Source organism: Parambassis ranga, chromosome 13 (assembly GCF_900634625.1).
Source record: "Parambassis ranga chromosome 13, fParRan2.1, whole genome shotgun sequence".
In the NCBI taxonomy this organism is placed as follows: Eukaryota; Metazoa; Chordata; class Actinopteri; family Ambassidae; genus Parambassis; species Parambassis ranga.
In genome coordinates, this window is record NC_041033.1 from 21,450,795 (window position 1) to 21,471,741 (window position 20,947).

At 44.6% G+C, this 20,947-nt stretch overlaps 4 protein-coding genes across 4 annotated transcripts in view; 3 read left to right on the top strand and 1 right to left on the bottom strand.

Moving 5' to 3' along the window:
* The window catches only part of sptbn4b (spectrin, beta, non-erythrocytic 4b), a 48,657-nt gene extending 45,187 nt beyond the window's left edge, over positions 1 to 3,470 (top strand). Inside the window, exons 42-43 of the mRNA XM_028419378.1 lie at positions 72 to 114; positions 237 to 3,470. Of these exons, the coding sequence (XP_028275179.1) occupies positions 72 to 114; positions 237 to 560 (367 nt within the window). The 3' untranslated portion in view covers positions 561 to 3,470. The remainder of the gene's footprint in view (positions 1 to 71; positions 115 to 236) is intronic.
* A 2,338-nt stretch (positions 3,471 to 5,808) lies between these two features.
* On the top strand, positions 5,809 to 9,681 carry LOC114444707 (oocyte zinc finger protein XlCOF6). The gene is made up of 4 exons (XM_028419450.1): positions 5,809 to 6,400; positions 6,599 to 6,930; positions 7,317 to 7,386; positions 7,486 to 9,681. Exons 1-4 carry the CDS (start codon positions 5,983 to 5,985, stop codon positions 9,072 to 9,074), a joined length of 2,409 nt encoding a protein of 802 aa, XP_028275251.1. The 5' UTR covers positions 5,809 to 5,982; the 3' UTR covers positions 9,075 to 9,681.
* Positions 9,682 to 9,723: 42 nt separating this feature from the next.
* Positions 9,724 to 17,250, top strand: LOC114445169 (zinc finger protein 850). Its single transcript, XM_028420128.1, has 12 exons — positions 9,724 to 9,933; positions 10,411 to 10,738; positions 10,819 to 10,866; positions 10,958 to 12,358; positions 13,426 to 13,610; positions 14,282 to 14,380; positions 14,476 to 14,674; positions 14,755 to 14,825; positions 14,923 to 15,045; positions 15,189 to 15,462; positions 15,561 to 16,306; positions 16,394 to 17,250. Exons 1-12 carry the CDS (start codon positions 9,805 to 9,807, stop codon positions 16,658 to 16,660), a joined length of 3,870 nt encoding a protein of 1,289 aa, XP_028275929.1. The 5' UTR covers positions 9,724 to 9,804; the 3' UTR covers positions 16,661 to 17,250.
* Positions 17,251 to 17,542: 292 nt separating this feature from the next.
* LOC114444701 (leucine-rich repeat-containing protein 15) lies at positions 17,543 to 19,729 on the bottom strand. Its single transcript, XM_028419443.1, has 2 exons — positions 19,603 to 19,729; positions 17,543 to 19,458 (listed from the first exon to the last, which is right to left on the bottom strand). The coding sequence occupies exon 2, from the start codon at positions 19,437 to 19,439 to the stop codon at positions 17,637 to 17,639; it is 1,803 nt and encodes a 600-aa protein (XP_028275244.1). The 5' UTR covers positions 19,440 to 19,458; positions 19,603 to 19,729; the 3' UTR covers positions 17,543 to 17,636.
* Between the last annotated feature and the right edge of the window lie 1,218 nt (positions 19,730 to 20,947).

The following is a 20,947-nucleotide window of genomic DNA, read 5'->3' on the forward strand; positions in this document are numbered from 1 at the left end:
AGCTCATAGAGCAGCATCAGCAGTGGACAACAAGTACACAAATTGTAATATGTTTTTAATCTCTCTTGCAGAACAAAGGACGGCAGCGAGTTTTTGTTTCATGCGAAAGATGAGGTGAGTCTTTAATCACATCTCCAAACCATCAAGGCAGCAGTGAAGGTTTTATTTGACTCATTACATGTTGTAGGATGTAACTTCAACAGTCCTAAATCTAACAGACATCTGTCCCCTCACAGGAGGACCTCAAAGCCTGGGTGACCAACATTACCAACAGTATTACGGAGCACGAGGAAATTGCCAAATGGGGTCAGCCCCAACCAACTACCTCATCCACTGACGAGGGAACGCGCCGCGACGGCAGCAAGGCAGACAACAGGTCAGAGCGAGGCGGCGAGCGGTCGGACCGAACGGAGCGGATCGAGCGGGCAGAAAAAGAGAGGGAGAAAGAGAAGGAGAGAGAAAAGGAGAAGGAGAAGGAGCGAGGCGAGCGGTCGGAGAGATCCGATCGAGGCGGAAAGTCGGACGCAAAGCGCTCTGAAAAGTCCAGTAAGAAAAAGTGAGCTGGGCGACTAATCGATCAGGATTAAAGCATAATGAACTCCGGATGGGAGGTGGGGCTGCAGACTGGTAGTGAACGCCCCCCGCCTCCTTCTCGCCGCCTCCAACACTGTCAATAAAGCAGTCGTGTTTGGATGGAAAGTGAAGGATTGACCCCGGCTCACTCATAGGATGGACAGGACGGATATGATTTGGAGCAAGAGACATCTGTCTCTCTCTCTCTGTCTCTCTCTCTCTCTCTCTCTCTCTCTGTCTTCTGTGTCTCTGTGAGCACACACAGAGTCAGCGACGCCCCCTGGTGGCTGTGTTAGAGAACTGTTAGAGGGTGGAGTTTTGTGCTGCTGCACCCCAAACGAGAGAGACGGGTCACGCATCGTGTCAATACGAAGGCTGTTACTGGTAGTGCGATCAAACGTAGCTCATACTGTCCCATGTTTGTTTTTTCTATGAGATGAGCTGTATCTGTATGTATCTCTCGTCTGTCTGTCCTATCTACTGTATCTATCTGTCTGTCTGTAAGTCGAGACATCCTACACTGAGTCCTATTACTCCTCGGAAATCGAAAGAGAATGAAATTATGTCAAAATGTTTCACAGACAAATGTAGATTTTTGTTTATTTTACAAAGTTTGGCTGTAGCAGCCCTGATCTTCAGCTTTGTGACATAAGAGTAGAAGGATGACCAGAGCGGACTGAGAAAATAAATGCATTCATCCACTCCCTCCTAATGCTGATATCTGCCCACATCAGTGCAGGTCTGAAGACCTCTGCAGGACTAGAGGACAGTCTGACAGTTCTAAGATCAGCTGCAGACAAAGAGACAGAGCTTCTGGTCGTCAGGGGGCCTCATTCATTAAAATGAATCAACTAATAAAGCGGCAACTTAAGTTTTGGCTAAGATTTTACATCTCTAACCAAAGTCATGAAATGGATTGTGACCTGCTTGTTTTATCACCATGATCAGCTTCTCATAAAATGTCATGTTAGCTTTGGTCATAAGCACAAAATCAGCATGTTTTTAATGAATGAGGCCTTCGGGGCTGCACACGGGCCTCCGCTACTCTTTTATTCTCTCACAACATCAAGCTGCTCGTCAGATATTCTCTTTGATTTAAATCTGTTGCATCCGTTTTTATACAGAATTCGAAGGTCTTGTTTGTGTATGTGTGTGTGTCTTTGTGTGTGTGTGTGTGCTGCCGCTGCTGCTCTCCGCTCCCAGGGTCTCCATAGCTCTCAGGTTATTTATGTTGGTGTGTGCTTACAGTGTGCTTCACACGTGTTTGTCCCCTCAGATTGACACCTCAGTCTTCCAGATACAGTTCGTCCAATTCCACAACACACACCTGTTTGTTCTTCTGTCTTTGTGAGGACCGCTCACCTTACTGTGTGTACTGCATCCCCAGCTCCTCACTGTAAGAACTAAATGTATTTGCATTAAAACGGGTCTGAACAGGTCCTCACAAAAGGTCCTCACAAAGATAGACCTATTCACACACACACACACACACACTCATAGACCTCATCAGGTTTCATATGCAGAGTGTTAAGGGTTAAACTGACACCAATGAGAGCCAAATATTTAACCTGTGGGTGAAACTGTCCGTCAGTTCTGAGATGCATGTTCTGCTTGGAGAGAAATCACCGGTTTAAAGATGAGTGCACATCGACACATCTGTTTCTGTTTCCTCCAAACTCACCACAAAGCCATAAAAAAGAAGAAACTCTTATCGCTGGTAAATGCTAAAGTCCTGGTCAGAAGGCGTTTAAAGATCCTTTACTTTTTAAGTATGAATGAATATCACTGTTACTGTATGAACACACTGCTCCGCTTGTTTTTTCTCTGTAAATCAGATCATGTGTTCAGATTTGGAAGAAAAACAAATGTTAACTTTTCTTTGCTGTCCTTGGTAGTTTAATCTACTGCGGATGAGACAGTCCAGGCAGGTGTAGGGGGTTAATCAGACGTGTTTGCTAAACTAACCAAGTTAATCCTGATTGGATGTTGGTCTGAGAGTTCAGTTTGACATGACCATGCTGCCAAACATCCATAAAAAATAACACAGTGTTGACAGGATGTTTTCAGCGATGCAGGTCAACCAATCACTTATTGATTAGTCAGAGACATCCAAATTCTTTATATAAAGGGCCTAAAGTGGTTTTGATTGGACGGTTGTGGGCCTAAAATAATGTGTTTTTTAATGGAGAAGGGGGCCCACACCATGCAGCCCTTGCTGTTCAATCACAGGTTTAGTGGCTGTCTTTCCACCAATGGCCACAAGGGGCGTCAAGAAAAACAGAGCAACACAAAGGCAACATTTGTGCTTATTATTTATACTATAATAAGACATGAAAGATGAAAATAAAGTGGTTGGTTTAGCAAATGCATATCTACTTATCTTCTCCATGTGTTAGTTCAGAACCTGCCAGCTCAGACATGTGACATCAGTACAGGTTTTTCTTTATTACTTCAAATGAGAGGACATAATATTAAGTTTGTATGACTTCAGTTGGACTTGTTTTATATTTCAGTGTATCTGCCAGGCTAATGTTGCTCTTTTTAAGCTGGTCATAATGACAGTAGTACGACATCTACAGGTTTTTTAGGGTTTTACTTCAGGACACATTTGTGTTCATCATATAAAAAAAGAACTTTGTCCTGAGACCTTCGTCTTTTTTTGTACACTTTTTATGCATCTGAATTAGGAGTGAATGCCAGATCAATGCAAACATTTTAATGCATGTTGGACACAACAAACAGAGAGAGAACGCTGAATGAGCAAAAGTTCAAATGTAAAACGTGACACAGAACAGATAATGAATCAAACAGCTACACAGACTGTTGATGCACAGAGGACAGAACATGCAGGGTACGAGCTAGAACTTTTAATCATTTAAAACACACCAGGACAGACACACATTTGTAGGTGCCCTGTCTGTCGCTGTGTCTGTTCTGTTCACTTCAGCCTCAGTCTGTCAGATGAATGATGAATAAAATACCTGTTGGTTTGTCATTACTGTTTTTATAGTCGGTGTTTTCTTTTCTGGAAATGAATGTAGAGCTTTGTCGTTGGAAATGTTTCCACGTGGATCAGTGTTTCCTGCTGTGAAACTCTGGACTGAAGCGGGCGGAAACACTGATGCAGATTTTTTTTTTTTTTTTTCCTGATTCCATTCTGACGTAAAGACACCTCAGTTTTCAGACTTGTTGCATCTTGTACACCAAAAACACTCAGTAGTATGCAGTAATATGGAGTTTATGAGGGCTGTAGAAGGGTGTATTCAGGGACTGATGATGATGATGATGATGATGATGATGATGATGATGTTGTCCATGGTAGCAATGAGACTTTATGCAACTTCTTCTTTGCACTAGGGACGCTGGCCTGTTGCAGAGCTGAGGCCTGATGGTCAGTGGTGTCGGGGATCCAGCAGAGGGACGTCACATCCAGACAAGCTAAGATTCATTATGTCACGTTAGGTAGAATGAAGCTTTTATTTGGAGTTTCTGTTGCTCAACAACCCAGAATTGTTTGTTTGTAGTTTGTTTTTTCATCACTTGTCTTCACTAAACATGGCGTCTCATTAAACATCATGAATTGTGAACAAGATTTATTTCTAAAAGTGTATTTGATCTGTAAAATAACAAGTAGTTTAGTATAAAATAATAGTTATTTAAACTGTAAACAAGCCGCCGTCATTCATTCATACTCATTGATATTTTTTCAGTGTGAGACCACGTCTCACTCATCATTTATCCATCAAAATGGCTGCTACACACACACACACACACTGCCTGGTATATACAATCAGAAGACTTAGACTTTAGACTATGAAGGGCTCAGACAAGAGTATAATTTCATATGTTTAGCCTTGGTTTATGTGTTTCTGAGGACAATCAGAGCTGCTAAATTTACACCACATTCATAGGAAGGTGTGCAGCTCAGGCAGGGTTACTGAAGGTGAGCTTCATGTTTGTCAAATGTCTGTTATTAGAGAGTTCTTATCTGATCACGTTCACTAAAGGTTCAGGTTCATAATCAGTTTTCCATGAAGCCATTTCTTAAAAATAATAGATAAGATCGGTTGAAAGTGTTTAACTGTCTCTGTCAGAGACACAAATCCTGACTTAACTGCACGTAACTGAGAAACTTTTCATTATCTCTGCATAAAAATACAAAGCAGAGTATTCTTTTATATCCAATCACTGTTGTTTGGTCTTTTAATCCATCAGAATTCATTCGTTTAATTTGGTTCCATGTTTTAAAGTCCATGTTCATTTGCTTTCCCACACTAGGATGATTCATGTACAGACCTCAGCTTTCATTCAAGTCCATTTGTCTCTGCAGGAAAAGACACCAAACATCCTGTCAGAGTTTATTTTAGATGTGACAACTTCACCAGCCAAAGACGATCCAGTAAATACTGAACATAATCTGGTGTTTCAGCTGATGTGCTGCCATAGTTTCTCTTCTCCGAGGAGCCCCGAGCACCACTGTCCATCTGCCTTCAGCCTGTCTGTCTCCCTGTAATGTATTAATATATTTGTTCAGAAGTATTTTCTGTAAAAAGAAAAGGCGTGTGACACCGGAAACATTTTGCTGTGTTTAACTTTTCTGTAACGAAGTGAGATTGTGGATTTGTCGGGTTGAAAACTAGCTACACCTCCTCCACGCCAACACATCAGGACACAAAAGGGGTTGCATGAATGACATAGTCTCTATTAGCGGTACTGCTGTGCATGTCTTGAAGTCTCATCTCTCCACTATACAATCACTGTAACATACCGGGGAAACACAAACTACCAACATGGAAAAAGGTGAATGAATGAACCAATAATGTATAAAATGATCAGATCCAACTGCAAATCATTGACTCTGTACAGTTGTTTCTTTGAATTGATAAATACAGATTGTGATATTGAAAGAGATGTTTGTGTGGGTCTTATTGTGAAACACAGATGTAGCTAGGCTGATATAAAATCTCTCTTCTTTTGTTACAAAATAAAAAAGGATAATCAAAAGAAAGCTATATATATATATATATATATATATATATATATATATATATATATATATATATATATAGAATTTTTTTGTTGTTCTTTTTCTGTTTTTTTCACTTCTAAAAAGTTAAAAAACAAAAAAAACATGTTGTAGGTTTCACTCACGTTTTGTTATTTCCGTCTTTGTTTTCACAGGCTTTTATTTTGTAATGTAGACATGACACCGGAAGCGGAAGTGCTACACGGAAGTTTCAGCGACGCACAGTCCGCCATGTAGGAGAGCGGACGAAACGGTTAACAGGGATGACAGATTGTGGTGTTTAAAGCGGAATTGTGTCTATTTTAAGTTCCTACTTGTTGCTAAAGATGCGTTTCAGAGTGTCGGACACCGCAGGCTGAGCGTTTAATCCGAGAGTGGAAAAAATGGAGGCGAGGTTCGACAGCGAAGTGGCGTCTATCGTGGAAGTCGCTATCCAGGCGACCGTGTCTGTTTTCAGGGATGTCTGCGCGAAAGAGGCGCCAAACATAGAGTGGGAGGACACGAAGTTCGGCCAGATCCAGGAGATAGAGAAGTGTCTGGTAGTGCAGATCCACAAAGTGTTCACCGAGTTCACCGCGGAGCTGTTTGAGGAGAACGAAGCTCTGCGGGCCAAAGTGGAGCAGCTGGAGGACGTGCTGCAGAGGAAAGCCGGGCAGCTGGAGCATGAGCTGGAGGCCAGAGTGGGTCAGCTGGGCAGAGAGATGGAGCAGCTGGAGATGGAGCTGAAGAACATCAGTGACGGCGGCGGCAAGACTCAAGGAGGAGCGGCACACGCCCTGCTGCAGGGAGCTCCAGGGAGCGGTGAGTCACCGATACAGTTATTGATCATCCTGATGAACACGTAGAGCGTAAACAACACTGTTTATTATTAGTGTTTGACGTCAGAGTCTTCAGTTCATTTTGTTAATGTGACCAAAACAAGTTAACCTTTGCTTTTCTTGTTGGACATCAATACATGTTTAATAGATGTGTGACATTACTACATCTGTGTACACACAGGAAGACCAGTGGTTTCCACCAATGACAGCCCTGAGCCAAAGGAATCCACCTCTGACTCACCGTCAGTTTCAGCAGGAAGTACTGAGGTCGCTCCCAGCTCCACATCTGTCCCCACACCTGCAGCCGCCCCGGCGGTGTTAGCAGTCAGCAGAGCCCGCTCTGCTCCTGCTCTGTTGTTAGTGAGTCCCACTCAAGCCGTGGGCCAGCCTCCACCACCATCACCGGCTGTCTCTGAGACCACAGGGAAGGCAGCGTCACCTGGGTCCACACCTCAGCGCGCCCCCAGCCCAGAATCCAGCACTGCCCACGGTCTCAGCTCTGTACAGGAAAAGGTTGAGTGTTGTTCCTCCACAGTCCACTCACGTCTGTCTGAAAGTGGGATCACAAGAATCTGAATCTGAGCATTCGGAGCATTTTTTACTTACGCTTATTTTTCACACGCTATAAAATCCTGCACTTCTATAGACATCTGAGCTCCACATGTTGTGCATATTTAACTGTTTTTAATAGCTTCTTCAGACCATACGTGACACGATTCCACCTGAATCGTGTCACGTATGATGCATTCAAAGACCATCAGGAATATCTCCTTTTTATAGTTTTGGATGTAAAGATCAGTATAATCAGCAGTCTCTTATAAAACACATTTCTTGTGACGTGTTTATATTCTAGAATCATGATGAATGTTAAACTCAAATTATTCCTTAATGCATTACAGAAGTCTCTGGAGGAGCAGCCCTCAGGGAGAGTGAGGCAGACGAGGATGGCACCTGATGAAACTGAAGGAGGTATGATGTGTTTACTTACAGAATGTAACCATAACAGGTCAGTTTAAGAGTGAGCTGTAAAGAACATTAAAACATAAATCTTGTTTACTTTTTCTTCAGAAAACAGCACTGAAGAGAAAGATATCAATCTGGATGAAGTTCAGGGCAGAAATCTACGAAAAAAGAACACGCTAACGGGGAGGCGGTACTTCTGTGAGCACTGTGACGAAGGGTTCCGATGGAAAGGTGAACTGAAGAAACACACGAAGGTCCATACGAACCATTTTTCTTGTGAGCAGTGTGGCAGAAGCTTCCAGGGAAGAAAGACTCTGGAGAAACACTTATTGCGCCACAATTCCACTAAACCTCCGCTGCCTTTCCCCTGCCCTCAATGTAAGAGATCGTACAGGAAGGAGCAATCACTTCAGAATCACCTCAAGCGCCACCAGCGTCTGAAACCGCCGAAGCCGTTCGCCTGCGATCGTTGTGGGAAAACTTTCAGGATCAAGCAGTCCCTGGAAAACCACCTCTTGCGCCACGAGAAGTGGAAACAGATGTTGAAATGCACGATCTGCAGCAAGACCTGCAAGACGTCCGTCCAGCTGAACTGTCACATGGCTGTGCACTCGGATGAACGGCCATTCAGCTGCGAGACGTGCGGCAAAAAGTTTAAGAGTAAAGACACCCTTCGCTTCCACCAGATTGTTCACACAGACACCAAAAAATACAAATGCACATTTTGTGAAGAGACCTTCAAATACGCCCACTCGCTGACGGTGCACAAGAGGAAGCACACCGGCGTCACTCCGTTTATGTGCACCGTGTGCAACAAGTCGTACAGGACCGGCACTGCTCTGAAGAGACACAGCCTGGTCCACACAGGGGAGAAACCGTTCACCTGTCACATATGTGGAGTGAGGTTCACCCTCAACAACAACCTCAAAAGACACCTTCGCATTCACACAGGAGAGAAGCCGTTCACCTGCCAGGAGTGTGGCAAGAGCTTCTCGGACAACAACAAGCTCAAGTCCCACATGCTCATCCACGGAGCCAGGAAGCCTTTTATGTGCGACCTGTGCGGGAAGACCTTCCTCTTTAACTGCAGACTGTTGATTCATCAGAAGTACGTGCACGCCAACCCGAGCGAGGCAGAGGGACCCCAGAACTTTTTCCAGGCCAGGCAGCAAAGGAGGTCGCGGGTCAAACGGTTCAGCTGCAAAATATGTCTGCAAGGTTTCAGCGCTGCATCTTCCCTGAAGATTCATGAAAAAGGCCACAGCGAAGAAAAGGAGTTCAACTGCAGCACCTGTGGGAAATCCTTCCACAACAAGTACTCTTTCAACTACCATCAGCAGACCCACGCGGGGGAGAGGCGCTTTGTCTGCGACGTGTGTGGGAAGAGGTTCTTCCACAACGCTAGTCTGAAGCAGCACGAGCGCATACACACCGGAGAAAAGCCGTACAAATGCGACCAGTGCGGCAAGGCCTTCAGAACGGACGGCAACTTCTACAGACACATGAGGATCCACACGGGGGAGAAGCCATTTGAATGCGCGTTCTGTCAGAAGAGGTTCCACCAGTCGAATCAGCTCAAGGCGCATCTGCAGGTCCACACCGGGAAGAAGCTCTACTCGTGTCAGCAGTGCGGCCAAGGCTTCTCCGATTCCCGGCAGCTCAAGAAGCACAGCTGTGACGGGACCGGCACATAGAAATGATCTGTGGTCCAGGAGGTGTTAGTTACAGAGACGGCCAAGTGCCTTTCTGCTCAGAGTATAGCTTTGCTGAACAAGTGTGAGATGAAATAATAGTACATTATGATGAAATATAAATTCAGTTTTGAAAATAGGTTGTTTGAGTTATTCAGATAAAATACAAAACCTTTGCGTGAAGTAGCTTAAATGTGAGAAAGGGGTGCTGTTTACTCTCAGTACTAATGAGGGATTAATCAAAAACAGTAAATCTGTTTTAGTTTCAACTGTTAAAAAGTTGGAAAAAGCAGGACTTTATCAAAACATATTTAAATTTCAAATAAAGATCAACTACATCTGTAAATGACTTTTCAAGATATGCTTCAGGATGTTTTTTCAGCTGCTGAATTGGTTTAATTTTTACCAGTTGTTTTTTTTATTATTATTTAAATACATATATTTTAATGGAAGAAAATTTAAATTCACAGCACTCCTGCTGAAAGCCATTAAAATGTAAACAAAATGGAACATGAAGATGTAAAATAATTTTCTAATGTACAGTCCTGTGTGATATGCTAATGCATATTTTTGTTCTCGTAATTGCAATTAAAGAAAACTTGCAAATTAATTCACTTATTTCAGTTTTATTTTGAAAGGCTCAAAAGTTGTGTACATTCACTTCCGGGTGAAACACGCTAACTCATGTTTCTGCTGTAGCTTCAAATAGTCCGCCGGAAAGTTTAAAGTTAAAATGTCAGAAAACTCGGTGTTTTATTCAGAAACAAAGTCCATCATTGAGATTCTCCTTATGACCGCAGTCGATGTTCTTGGAAATGTTGAGGAAGAAACGGCAACAAAGACGCGCAGTGCGACACAAAAGGTGGGTTGGCGGATACTACTCTGACTGTATTGTGGCTAAATGCTAACAGCTAACACACGTAAAAGGTTTATGAACAAAGACACTGTTCTGGTGGAGATTTACACGCGAGTGACTCTTATGAGATGCAGCGCTACGTCAAGCATAACAAAGATGGCGGACGTTCAGCTCCACAACAACAGAGCCATTATTTTAGTAGAGACTGTCCACTTCCTGTTCAAGCTAGTGTACCGAAACTGGCTGCAATTCACCTAGAGGGCGCTCTGAGATGGTCCTTTATGAATAATAATGGAGATTTCTAAAACATTACAGTTATTTGTAAACATAAATTGTATCAGAATTTAAGTAAAAAAACTATGAAAGCTATAACAATTTATAGCTATAACGAACTAGCATTAGTTTGCAAAAACAAATGTAGAAGATGTGTCTTTTTTTCCTCTAGTAACCGCTATGCTCTCTGCTTCACTTTAATCCTCACAGCCAAATTTTGACAGAATTGTGGAAATGTTGGCACGAGAGGCAGCAAGAAAGATCAGCAGCGTTTTCTCCCAGGTGTCCTCTGTGCTGCACACTGAAAACAGGAGTCTGAAGTCCAAAGTGGAGAAGCTGGAGGGCGAGCTGGAGATGGTGACCGAAAATGCCAGAATGTGGAGAGAAGGCGTTCTGAGCGGCTGCCCGGTCCTGTTCGAGCAGAGTGGGCTGGTCTTGGCTCTGAAGCCGTTTGGAGTGTTAAATTTAAAGGCAGAGGGCGCCGCTGAAACATCACCTGCTGCAGCTGCTGCTGCTGAGCAGGATGGATACGGTGCTGGTACGTTTTCTTTTAAGGAACATAGACTTTCTTTAATGAGTTGGGCGTGGTACTGATGATGTGTTTTTGCTCCCATTCAGACGACAACGAGACACTGACTGAGGAGATTTCATCACAATCCACTGAAGGTTTTAGTGGTTAATATTAAAATAATCTACATTAAATCGGAAATGGTACAAAGCACATTTATTTTGTTATGTGTTTCTCACTCCTCTTTAGACACAACAAAGGATTATACAACAACGAATCAGCCCCAAAACACTGTCAGTGAAGGCACAGAGGAAGGAGCCAGACCAAAGGAAGGAGCCATTTTTAAATGTGAGGTCTGTAACAAGAGTTTTCATCAACAGTGTCACCTGATGAAGCACACGAAAACTCACCAAGAACAGCAGCCCTGTGCCGACAGTCGTGAGAAAAAGAATGCTGTCTTGAAGTGCAAAGACTGCGACAGAACGTTCAAGACAAAAGTCAGCCTGAAGTCTCATCAGCTCGTACACACAGACTCGAGGCCGTTCGTGTGCTCCACCTGTGGCAAGTCCTTCAAATGGAAACCCAGCCTGCAGGCTCATCAGTTTGTGCACACCGCAGACATGCCATACAAGTGCAGTGTGTGTGGGGAGGGTTTCAGATCCGCCCCTGCTCTGAAGTGCCACCAGAGTGTCCACACTGGAGAACTTCCGTACAAATGTGCGGTGTGCGACAAAGCTTTTGTCACAAAACGCTCACTCAGAGTGCACCAGTCAGTCCACAACGGAAAAACGTTCACATGTGAGACATGTGGGGCCGGCTTCGCCCAGCAGCAGAACCTGAAGAGACACATACGTATTCACACAGGAGAAAGACCGTTCCAGTGTAAGGTCTGTGGGAAGGGCTTCATCCAGTACACCAGGCTGAAAGTTCACATGCTTGTTCACGGAGCTTCAAAGGCGTTCATGTGCGACCTGTGCGGGAAAACGTTTCTCTACAACTGGCAACTGAAGAAACACCAAAATGTGGGCCACGGCGAAAAGCACAACCGGGTCAGGCGAAGACAAGAGCGAGGCCAGCGCAGGGTTATCTACCGACAGGACAGCACTGTCGTAGATATGACACCGTTCAGCTGCAAGACCTGCCACAAGGGCTTTGACACAGCATGCGCACTGAAGAGACATGAGCTGATCCACACAGGGGGTAAGCAGTACAGCTGCGACATATGTGGGAGGGACTTTTTCTACAAAGCCTCCTTTGAGTATCACCAGCGGACCCACTCAGGAGAAAAGCCGTTTGGCTGTGACGTGTGTGGGAAGAGGTTCATCATCCGTCAGGCACTTAAGTCACACCAACTTCTGCACACCGGAGAGAAACCACACAAATGTGAGCAGTGCGGTAAGGCCTTCAGGATCTATGCGAACTATATGAGACACCTTCGGATACACACAGGAGAAAAGCCCTATGAGTGCGAAGTCTGTGGCGTGAGGTTCACGCAACTTAGCCAGGTAAAGTTTCACATGCAGACACACACAGGAGTAAGACCGTATACATGTAGCGGCTGTGGACTCGGATTTTCAGATTCAAGGCTGCTTAAGAAACATAACTACAGTGGGAAGTGTCAGAAAGTGCTGGAGTATGGACTCACAGCATCCTGAAGGAAAACATCCAGGAGTCATTTAGCAAAATGTCTCAGTGGGACTTAACGTGTCATTTTAAGTAAGTGACACATACATACATCATCTGTTTAAATAAAGTTTCTCCAGAATACATGATTCTTTTTCATGTTTCAGTTTCATCTATATGCTAAAAAGAACAGCAGACAAAAAGTATTTTAATATATTAAAATGTTTATTTGAGAAGTATTATTGTAATGTGATTACCCACGTCATGGTATTTAATTACACACATTTTGTAACGATTGTCAACAATAATAATACTAAACTATAATTGAAATCATTAGCGTAAATCCCCTATTATTGTAATCATTCAAGGATTTATAATAATCATGTTCGGTATTGATGTAATTACTAATTATTAAAACATATCTTATCAATACAGACTTAATAGATGCTTATAAAACAGGTTATTCTATATTTTTATATAAAGTTGTTGTATTTGTATTTGTAAATCTATTTTTTTTAACAAATGATTACATTACTTATTGTGTCGAACTGTTGTTGCAGTTCCTGACTCTGACCGCTGGAGGGCAGTATAATATTAGTATCTCAAAAAATCAAGGAAGACGTGATACTCTACGGATACTTCCGGTTAAAAACTTTCATAATAAAATAGCTTTAACGCACAATCCAATATTTACTTAACAGTTTTGTGTCCAGATAACGTCAGCCGTGACATGTGCATATAGTGTTAACTCTAATAACACAATTGTGGCGCTTGAGTACACGTCACTAAAAAATGGCGGGAAATCGAACTCATTGTAAAAAAAAAAAAAAAGACTTGAGCCTGAAGCTCATGTGTTATTATTTATATTATTAATAACAATAATGTTAATTAATGTAATAGTTAATATTATACAAGATTGTGTAACTCGCGTACATGAAGCTCCACTGTGGAGTAACTGCATGCTTTTATTTTGAAACATTTGAACCAGGAAGAAACCGATGGGCTTTTAGTTTGTGAGAATGTTGTGACTTTTTTTTTTCACCATAACGACAAACACTAACCAAAGCAGTTATTGTTGATATAAACTCGTGCAACACAGACAGCAGCCGGACAGTTTGTCGCCATGTCGGAGCTCGAGGCGCAGCTTTGCGCCATTTTGGAGATAATGGTCAACGCGACAGTGTCAGAAATGAGCAAAGTTATCGGCGGCTCTGATTCAACTCGTCCACAAGTGTCGGAGTCAACGACGAAAAACACGCACGACTCTCCGGATGGCAAGGTGCGTTCAATCCGTGCTGGTCGGTCTTGGTCCGGGCTGTGTCTGGACCGGCTGTGGTGTCCTCCTGGCGCTCCCTCCTCAACTGGCGTCAGGACAACCAGCTGATCATAGAAATAGAAGAGCTAGCTAGCTGCTATAGTTAGCCTGACTGTGCGCAGGTCGTATAATTAGAGTAAAAAACACGTATTCAGCTGAAACTGTTTGTAGACATGTGGGTCTGGTTGATAAGGGCAGAACAATAAACCAGCAGAATCCATCTCTGGGCGCCATTTTGCGTCGGACCGCAGGCCCAGGCCTATCTATCTGCTGTATGTCTAGAAGCTTCTCAGCCACAGGTTTCCACCTGAAGCAGGATCGATTCCTGAGCTGATACTGCGCGATCAATATCCACAGCTGTGGTTACAGTGACAGTGGAGTCAGATCTGCAGCGGGAATTACTTTATATCTCATTATTTCATTTAAAATAAAAATATGTTATTAAGAATTTTTCAAATAATGTTGTTTTAAAATGTATTCTGATGTTTATTATTTGTTCTTTTTGCATTGGTGATGTTTAGATCGTTTATATTTTACTCCTAAATATTAATTTAACTTCCCAGACTATATCTAATCTGCTAATTTCCACACTTTATTCTCTGTATTCCACTGTGGTGTGTATCTGTTCCTTTCAGGTGGTTCAGTTCAGCGTCTTCCTGACATCTCTGGCTCAGGAAACTGTGGAGAAGATCTGCCAGCTCTTCCACGAATGTTCCTCTCTGCTGCGACTTGAAGTACACAGCTTCACTTTGCATTTGTTATCATCAGGAAAAGAATCTTTTCACATCACTAATCACCGACTGTGTGTGTCTTTGTCCTCATTCTGTAGGTGGCGCAGGGTGTGGCGGAGATGGAGGACCTCAGGAGGAGGCTGGAGGTGGCGGAGACGGAGCTGAAGCTGGTGCTGGAGGGCAGTGGAGGTCAGAAGGAAGCGGAGGAGCTGACGGAGGGACAGGCGGAGGAGAGGAGAGCAGGAGGAGAGACGGGAGTTCAGAGCAGCCAGCGCTCAGGGAGGAAGAGTCGCAAAGGTGAGTGGAAGATCTGCCCACATCCATTTATGAAGAATATGCATATTTAGGATGAAAGCAGCTTCTTGATGTTTTCCTAGTTGTGAGTTCTGGTGATGCCGGTGTGAAAAGATCTCCCATAATTCATCTGTGGAAAGGACGGACTTATGAGGTAAAGTGTTGGCCTGTTCACTTTACACTTCCAAACTTTGGAAATGTTGGAGACTTCACCAAGACATCTGTTGTCTGATTATCATCCTGTCTCTCAGGACAACAGCCAGCCTGTTATAATAAAGGAGGAAGGACTGGAGGGCTCAGAGGACCAAACGTCTTCTGCTGGACAGTACAGAAATGACGTCGGCCTGGATGAAGATGACGACCCAGATTACCAGGTTCATAAATGTCTCATTAAGTTTTATTGGTAAATGTTTCTATTTTTGTTATTTTTTCCACCTCAAAATTGTACACAGACAATAAGCCTTTGTCATGGCTTTAGTCTTGGTCGAGTAATCGATAGGTATATTGTTTTCATCAGGTGGAATCGGGCGACCCACACGAGAGGGACCCGGGATACACCACCAGATCCAAGCGAAGTGTGAAACCCTCCAAACCCAGTCGTGTGAATAAGGAGAGCATGAAGGAGCCTCTGAGCTGCAAACTGTGCAGGAAGACCTTCACCAAGCTGCTGCAGCTCAAAGCCCACATGGCCGTCCACGGGGCGAGCGCAGAGAAGCCGTTCCACTGCTCTCAGTGTGGCAGAGGCTTCTCCTTCCAGCGAAGCCTCAACGCTCACATGCTGCTGCATACCGGTGAGCGGCCATTCTGTACTCCTGAGGCAAGAAGATGCTGCCGGGCTTTAAAGCCGCAGATGAAGGCTCATATGAATCTTTGTTTTCCTTTTGTTCAGGTGAGAGGCCGCACACCTGTGACGTCTGTGGGAAAGGTTTCACCCTGAAGCAGCTCCTCAGGAACCACCAGCGTCTCCACGCCGACGTGAGGCCGTTCCGCTGCGAGCAGTGTGGTAAGAGCTTCTACCGTGCGCACGGCCTAAAAATGCATCAGATGGTCCACACCGGGGAGCGAGCGTACAACTGCCAGTACTGCAACAAAAGCTTCACTATCCAGGGCAACCTGCAGCGACACCTGCGCATACACACTGGCGAAAAGCCGTTCAGGTGTGAGACCTGTGGCAAAAGCTTCAACCAGGCCGACACGCTGAAAGGCCACCAGCGGATTCACAGCGGCGAGCGGCCCTTCAGCTGCGAGACCTGCGGCAAGTGCTTCATCCAGAAGAGTGCCTTGAAGATGCACCAGAAGACGTCTCACTTTGATGACAAGGCGCTGGCCTGTGTGGCGTGCGGCACGGTGCTGGCCTGCGTCGATTCGCTGCGCAAACACCTCCAGACGCATTCTGCAACCATCCCGTGTACGTGTGTTCACTGCGGCCGGCGCCTCAGCTCCATTACCGAGCTGCGCTCGCACCAGCAGCATCACACGGTGGACAGACCTCACAGCTGCGTGCTCTGCGGGAAGAACTTCAAGTCATCCAGCTACCTGAAGATTCACCTGAAGACCCACAGCGGAGAGAGGCCGTTCTCCTGCGAGATCTGCGGGCGAATGTTCACGCAGCACAGCAGCCTTAAATCTCATCAGGTAGGTTGGCACTGATGTCCCCTAAAGGTGTGACAGAGGACACTTCTGTTGTATTGCTGTGTGTCTTATCCACTTCCTCTTCCAAAGGTCGTCCACACAGGAGAGAAACCGTTCAGCTGCGACACGTGTGGAAAAAGTTTCAGCAACACGGGAAACCTGAACAGACACCAGCGCATCCACACCGGCGAGAAGCCGTTCAGCTGCGACACGTGTGGACGCAGCTTCAACCAGGGCAACAGCCTGAAAGCCCACCAGCAGATACACACCGGGGAAAAACAGTTCATGTGCGACAAGTGTGGAAAGAGCTTCTCCTACCTGAGGAACCTGAAGGACCACAAGTGTTTCTACGTCTGACGCTGATGTTGGTAGGAGAACGGGTGGAGCGAGCTGAGGAATAAATGATTGACTCTGCAGAGGATTTGGTTCGTCTCTCTTCAGAGATGCTGTATTTCACTGCTAAGAATGGACAGTTTGGTGCAGCAGGAAAAATAAGATGGAGACTGTATCACAGTGAGAAGCTGATGTAGGGGGCAGGTCTTTGTGTTTAAAGGAGCAGTTTGTAAAACTGTGAGTGTGAATCAGGAAAAAAAATTTAACTGCACTGAAGCTATCCACAGAATGTGAAAAGATAACAGCTGTGAAGTTATTTCCAACACGTTGTTTTTCAGTATGCAGCTCCAGCCTTCCTGCATTACTTTTTTTTTACCTGAAAAAAAACATGGTGGCTGCAGGTTTACTACCTGAATGGCCTAGCGCATAAAATTTGGCCATTGTTCCCGTTTTTATGGCAATATAACATTTCAGTTATACAGAATATATCCTTATCCGGCACTGATTTAATTACCTAGCACAGCTTGATAAATGTAGCTTCAACATCACAGATTAAATGTGACAAACACATCTGACACTTTTTGTTTGTTTTATTAAAGGTAACATGAACCAGACACGGTTAGAAGTATTCTTTGTGAGAACACTATACAACCCTGACCCACAGATATTGTTTTAAGTTGCCTCAAAACTGATATTTTTGAAGTGATCTTTGTCTTCTTGTGTGAGAACTTTCTTACAAACTGATAAACACCAAATTTAAATGTTGAATTTCTTTTATTGATTTTTGTGATACATGAGAAGCAGCTTAAAGGTATTTAAATGCATTCAGTCAAAATCAAAAACACAGATGAAAAACTTTATTCACGCTTCAGTTTGACAAAATATTCTCATAAATTTAAACTCCACTTTTTATTTATTTACATTATTCCAGTGAAAACAAAAGAATCTAAACCCTTGAATGCATCTTTCAGAAGTGCTGAACAACAACAGAAGCAGGATGTCATGTCGGGTTGACAGAGATCAGAGACAGCGTGAGCAGAGTCAGCATTTCCGGAGGAAATGGAAGACAGGCTGCTGCTGCACCTGTAACACAAGTACCCTCTAACAGCAGAGGAGAGAGAGCAGGCTGTGACAGAGGTGTAACCTCACTGAGCGGCGATGAGGAGAAGCAGGTGGGCACATCTCTGAGCTTCTCTTTGTGCATGTTGACCCAGCTGCTGATGTAGAGGACGTCCACACAGGCGCAGTCCCACATGTTCCCGGACAGAAACACAGCGCTGAGGTTTCTCAGAGGCTCTAAAGTCCCGTTCTCCACCGCCCGGAGCCGGTTTGACTTCAGGCTCAGTTTCTGGAGGTTTCTCAGTTTGTGAAAAACATCAGGTGGCAGATGGTGCAGCTTGTTCCCATCCAGGTTGAGCTCGGTGAGGTTTGTCAGTCCGACAAAGTGCAGTGGGTGTAAACTGTCCAGGCTGTTGTTCTTCAGCAGAAGTTTACGGAGGCCGTGGAGGTGGTGGAAGGTGTTGAAGGGGATGTTACGGAGCTGATTGAAGCTCAGTCTGAGCTCTTTCAGACCAGGCAACCCTGAAAACTCATGAGGAGACAGCTCAGAGAGGTGATTGTTACTCAGATCTAGCGTTTGAAGGTGTCCATGATGTCCGAACAGGTGTGCAGGAAGTTTATCTATGAGGTTTCCATCCAGCTTTAACTCCTTTAAACCAATAAGGTCTTTGAACTGGTGTGACTGTAGAGTGGAAAGACGGTTTCCAGAGAGTCTCAGGACATTCAGTTTCACTAAACCCTGGAAGACAGAATGATGGAGTGACGTGATGTGGTTCTCATCCAGGTGGATCTCAACAAGGTCTTTCGTCTTGTGGAAAAGGCTCTTGGGGAGGTTCCTTAGGTTGTTCTTCTCAAAGTACAAGTTCTGCAGAGACGTGAGATCAGTGAACAGAGCGGCATGGAGCTTGGAGATGTGGTTGTTAGACAGGTATAAATCGTTGAGTTTGTGCAGTGAATCAAACACTCCGTTTGGTAAGGCGGAGATCTGATTGGTATCCACCTGCAGCTCTTCCAGGTTGGTCAAGTTTCTGAAAACATCTACAGGGAGAGATGCCAGCTTGTTCCAGTACAAATCCAAAAACTGGAGATTGATGAGGTCAATGAAGACGTCAGAGGGAAGAGAATCTATGAGGTTTTGACTGAGGTTCAGGTCCGTCAGTTTGGTCAGACCTCTCAGCGATGCCTCCCTCAGAGTGCTCAGCCTGTTGCTGCTCAGGTCCAGATGTTCCAACTGGCCCAGTGAGGAGAAGCAGTCGTCTGGAAGGCTGCTGAAGGCGTTCATCTGCAGATATAGAAACTGCAGGCTGTTCGCATCCTGCAGGGCCTCAACTGGAACAGAGGCCAGCCTGTTACTGCTCAGGTCCAGGTGCTGCAGACTGGATGCTCCTCTGAAAGCAGCCTCGTCCACACTGGTGATTCTGTTGTTTGACAGAACAAGCTTTTGTAACAGACGGGAGTCCCTGAACACACCATCCTTGACCTGTGTTATGTTGTTATAGTTGAGGTAGAGGTCAGCGAGGGTGGCTGCGCCCTCCAGTCCGCCTGCCTGCAGCGTTTGAATCTGGTTAAAGCTGAGAAACAGTGTCCTCAGATTAGCTAACCCACGGAGGAATCCAGTTGGTAGATGCTTGATGTGGTTCTCACTCAGGTCCAGTAAGGTGAGAGCAGGGCAGTTGAGAAACTGAGCAGGGTGAAGAACGGTCAGCCCGTTGTCTCGCAGGAAGAGCTCTGACAGCTTCATCATGTTGGGCCACACTGGGTTCCTGGATAGTGAGATGTTTAGCTGATTCTTTGTCAAGTACAGGACCTGCAGAAGAAGAAGTTAACGTGTATGCTCTGTAAATCAAACACAAATACGCATTAAATGTGTCAGCTTCAAACAAATAGTAACCAGGCTGTGGTCACACCTCCAGCTCCTCCAGCCCTCGCTCAGGCACTTCCTGTATCTGGTTGTATGAGACGTACAGCCTCAGCACGCCCTGTGGCAGCGCCGGGATCTGCTGCAGTTCTTTGTTCTGACACTCAACAGTGGTCAGGTTGTCCAGACACAGGCAGGTCGGCGGACAGGTGCCAGACACCCCCATCAAAAGGCTCATGGAAGCCAGAGTAAAGACAGCCAGCATGGTGAGCTACAGCAGAAAACACACACAATGCAATGATGTTCCAAAGACAGCCAGAATAACTGTATTACATTACATTAAAAGAGTTTGCTGGTGAAGAGCTCTAATCATCATCAAGTTTTAAAAAATCTTTCATTTTGCTTCAATCTTTGTTTACCAATTCCTCTCAATCAAAACTTACCACTGATGAGCGCTTGCAGCAGCCGTGTGGTGTTTTACCAATAGGATGCTGCAGCCTGTATTTATACCTGACTGCAGAGGAAGAGGTGGTGAAACAGCTGCTGTGGTCAGGTCAACAGAAGCTGCACAGCACAGCACACTTTCCATCATAGAGGAAGACTAAAAACTCCCTGCTTCACACTTTGAAGTGACTTCCAGTGAATTGTCTTCCGTGTTCACACTGATGAAGCAGAGCACTGCCTGCTTCACCTGCTGCTTCTGACTCATCACAACATAAACAAAATGGAAATGAAACTGAGTAAAAGTTCATCTTCCATCTATCTAGCGTGCTGTTTTTGTTATTTCTACCTCTAACTGAATGATTTGATTTCAACCAGCGTGACTATGTATAAACCCAGAAGAGAATGAAACCCACACATTGAGCCCATCATGTTTGTTTTATTTGTTTGCTGTGTTCTTTCTCTCGGTCCCTGTAAATGACGTCAGCACATTTAGCAGCTGGCTGCCTGCTGCACTGACTGTCTGTCTGGCTGTACAGTAGGTCAGGCCGGCTGTAATCCCTTCCAGATTACAGCTCGGGGCATTGTGGGAGGAATTGTGGGGGATTGGCAGAGACAACCTCGTTACAATGGGCTGTCCGCCTGCCAACGAGGTGATGCAGAGTTTGTGCGTGTCTGGTTTTTTTTTATATACAAGTGGGCAGCAGCGGGGTGTTTTCTTGTTGATGTTGTTTTGGAGAGTTTAGAGCTTTAAATGTGAGTATAAACTGAGGCATCACATGTAGTTTAATTGGAGGAAGTAACCACTCTAACCTAAAAGAAGAGGTCAGTACAGCCATGTAAGGCTGGAAACATCAAGATAAATGTACTTTTCTGATTCCATTTATCTTCACCTGAAGTAGAACCAACACACTAATTATTTTCAATATATAAAAAGCAGATTAAATTTTTTA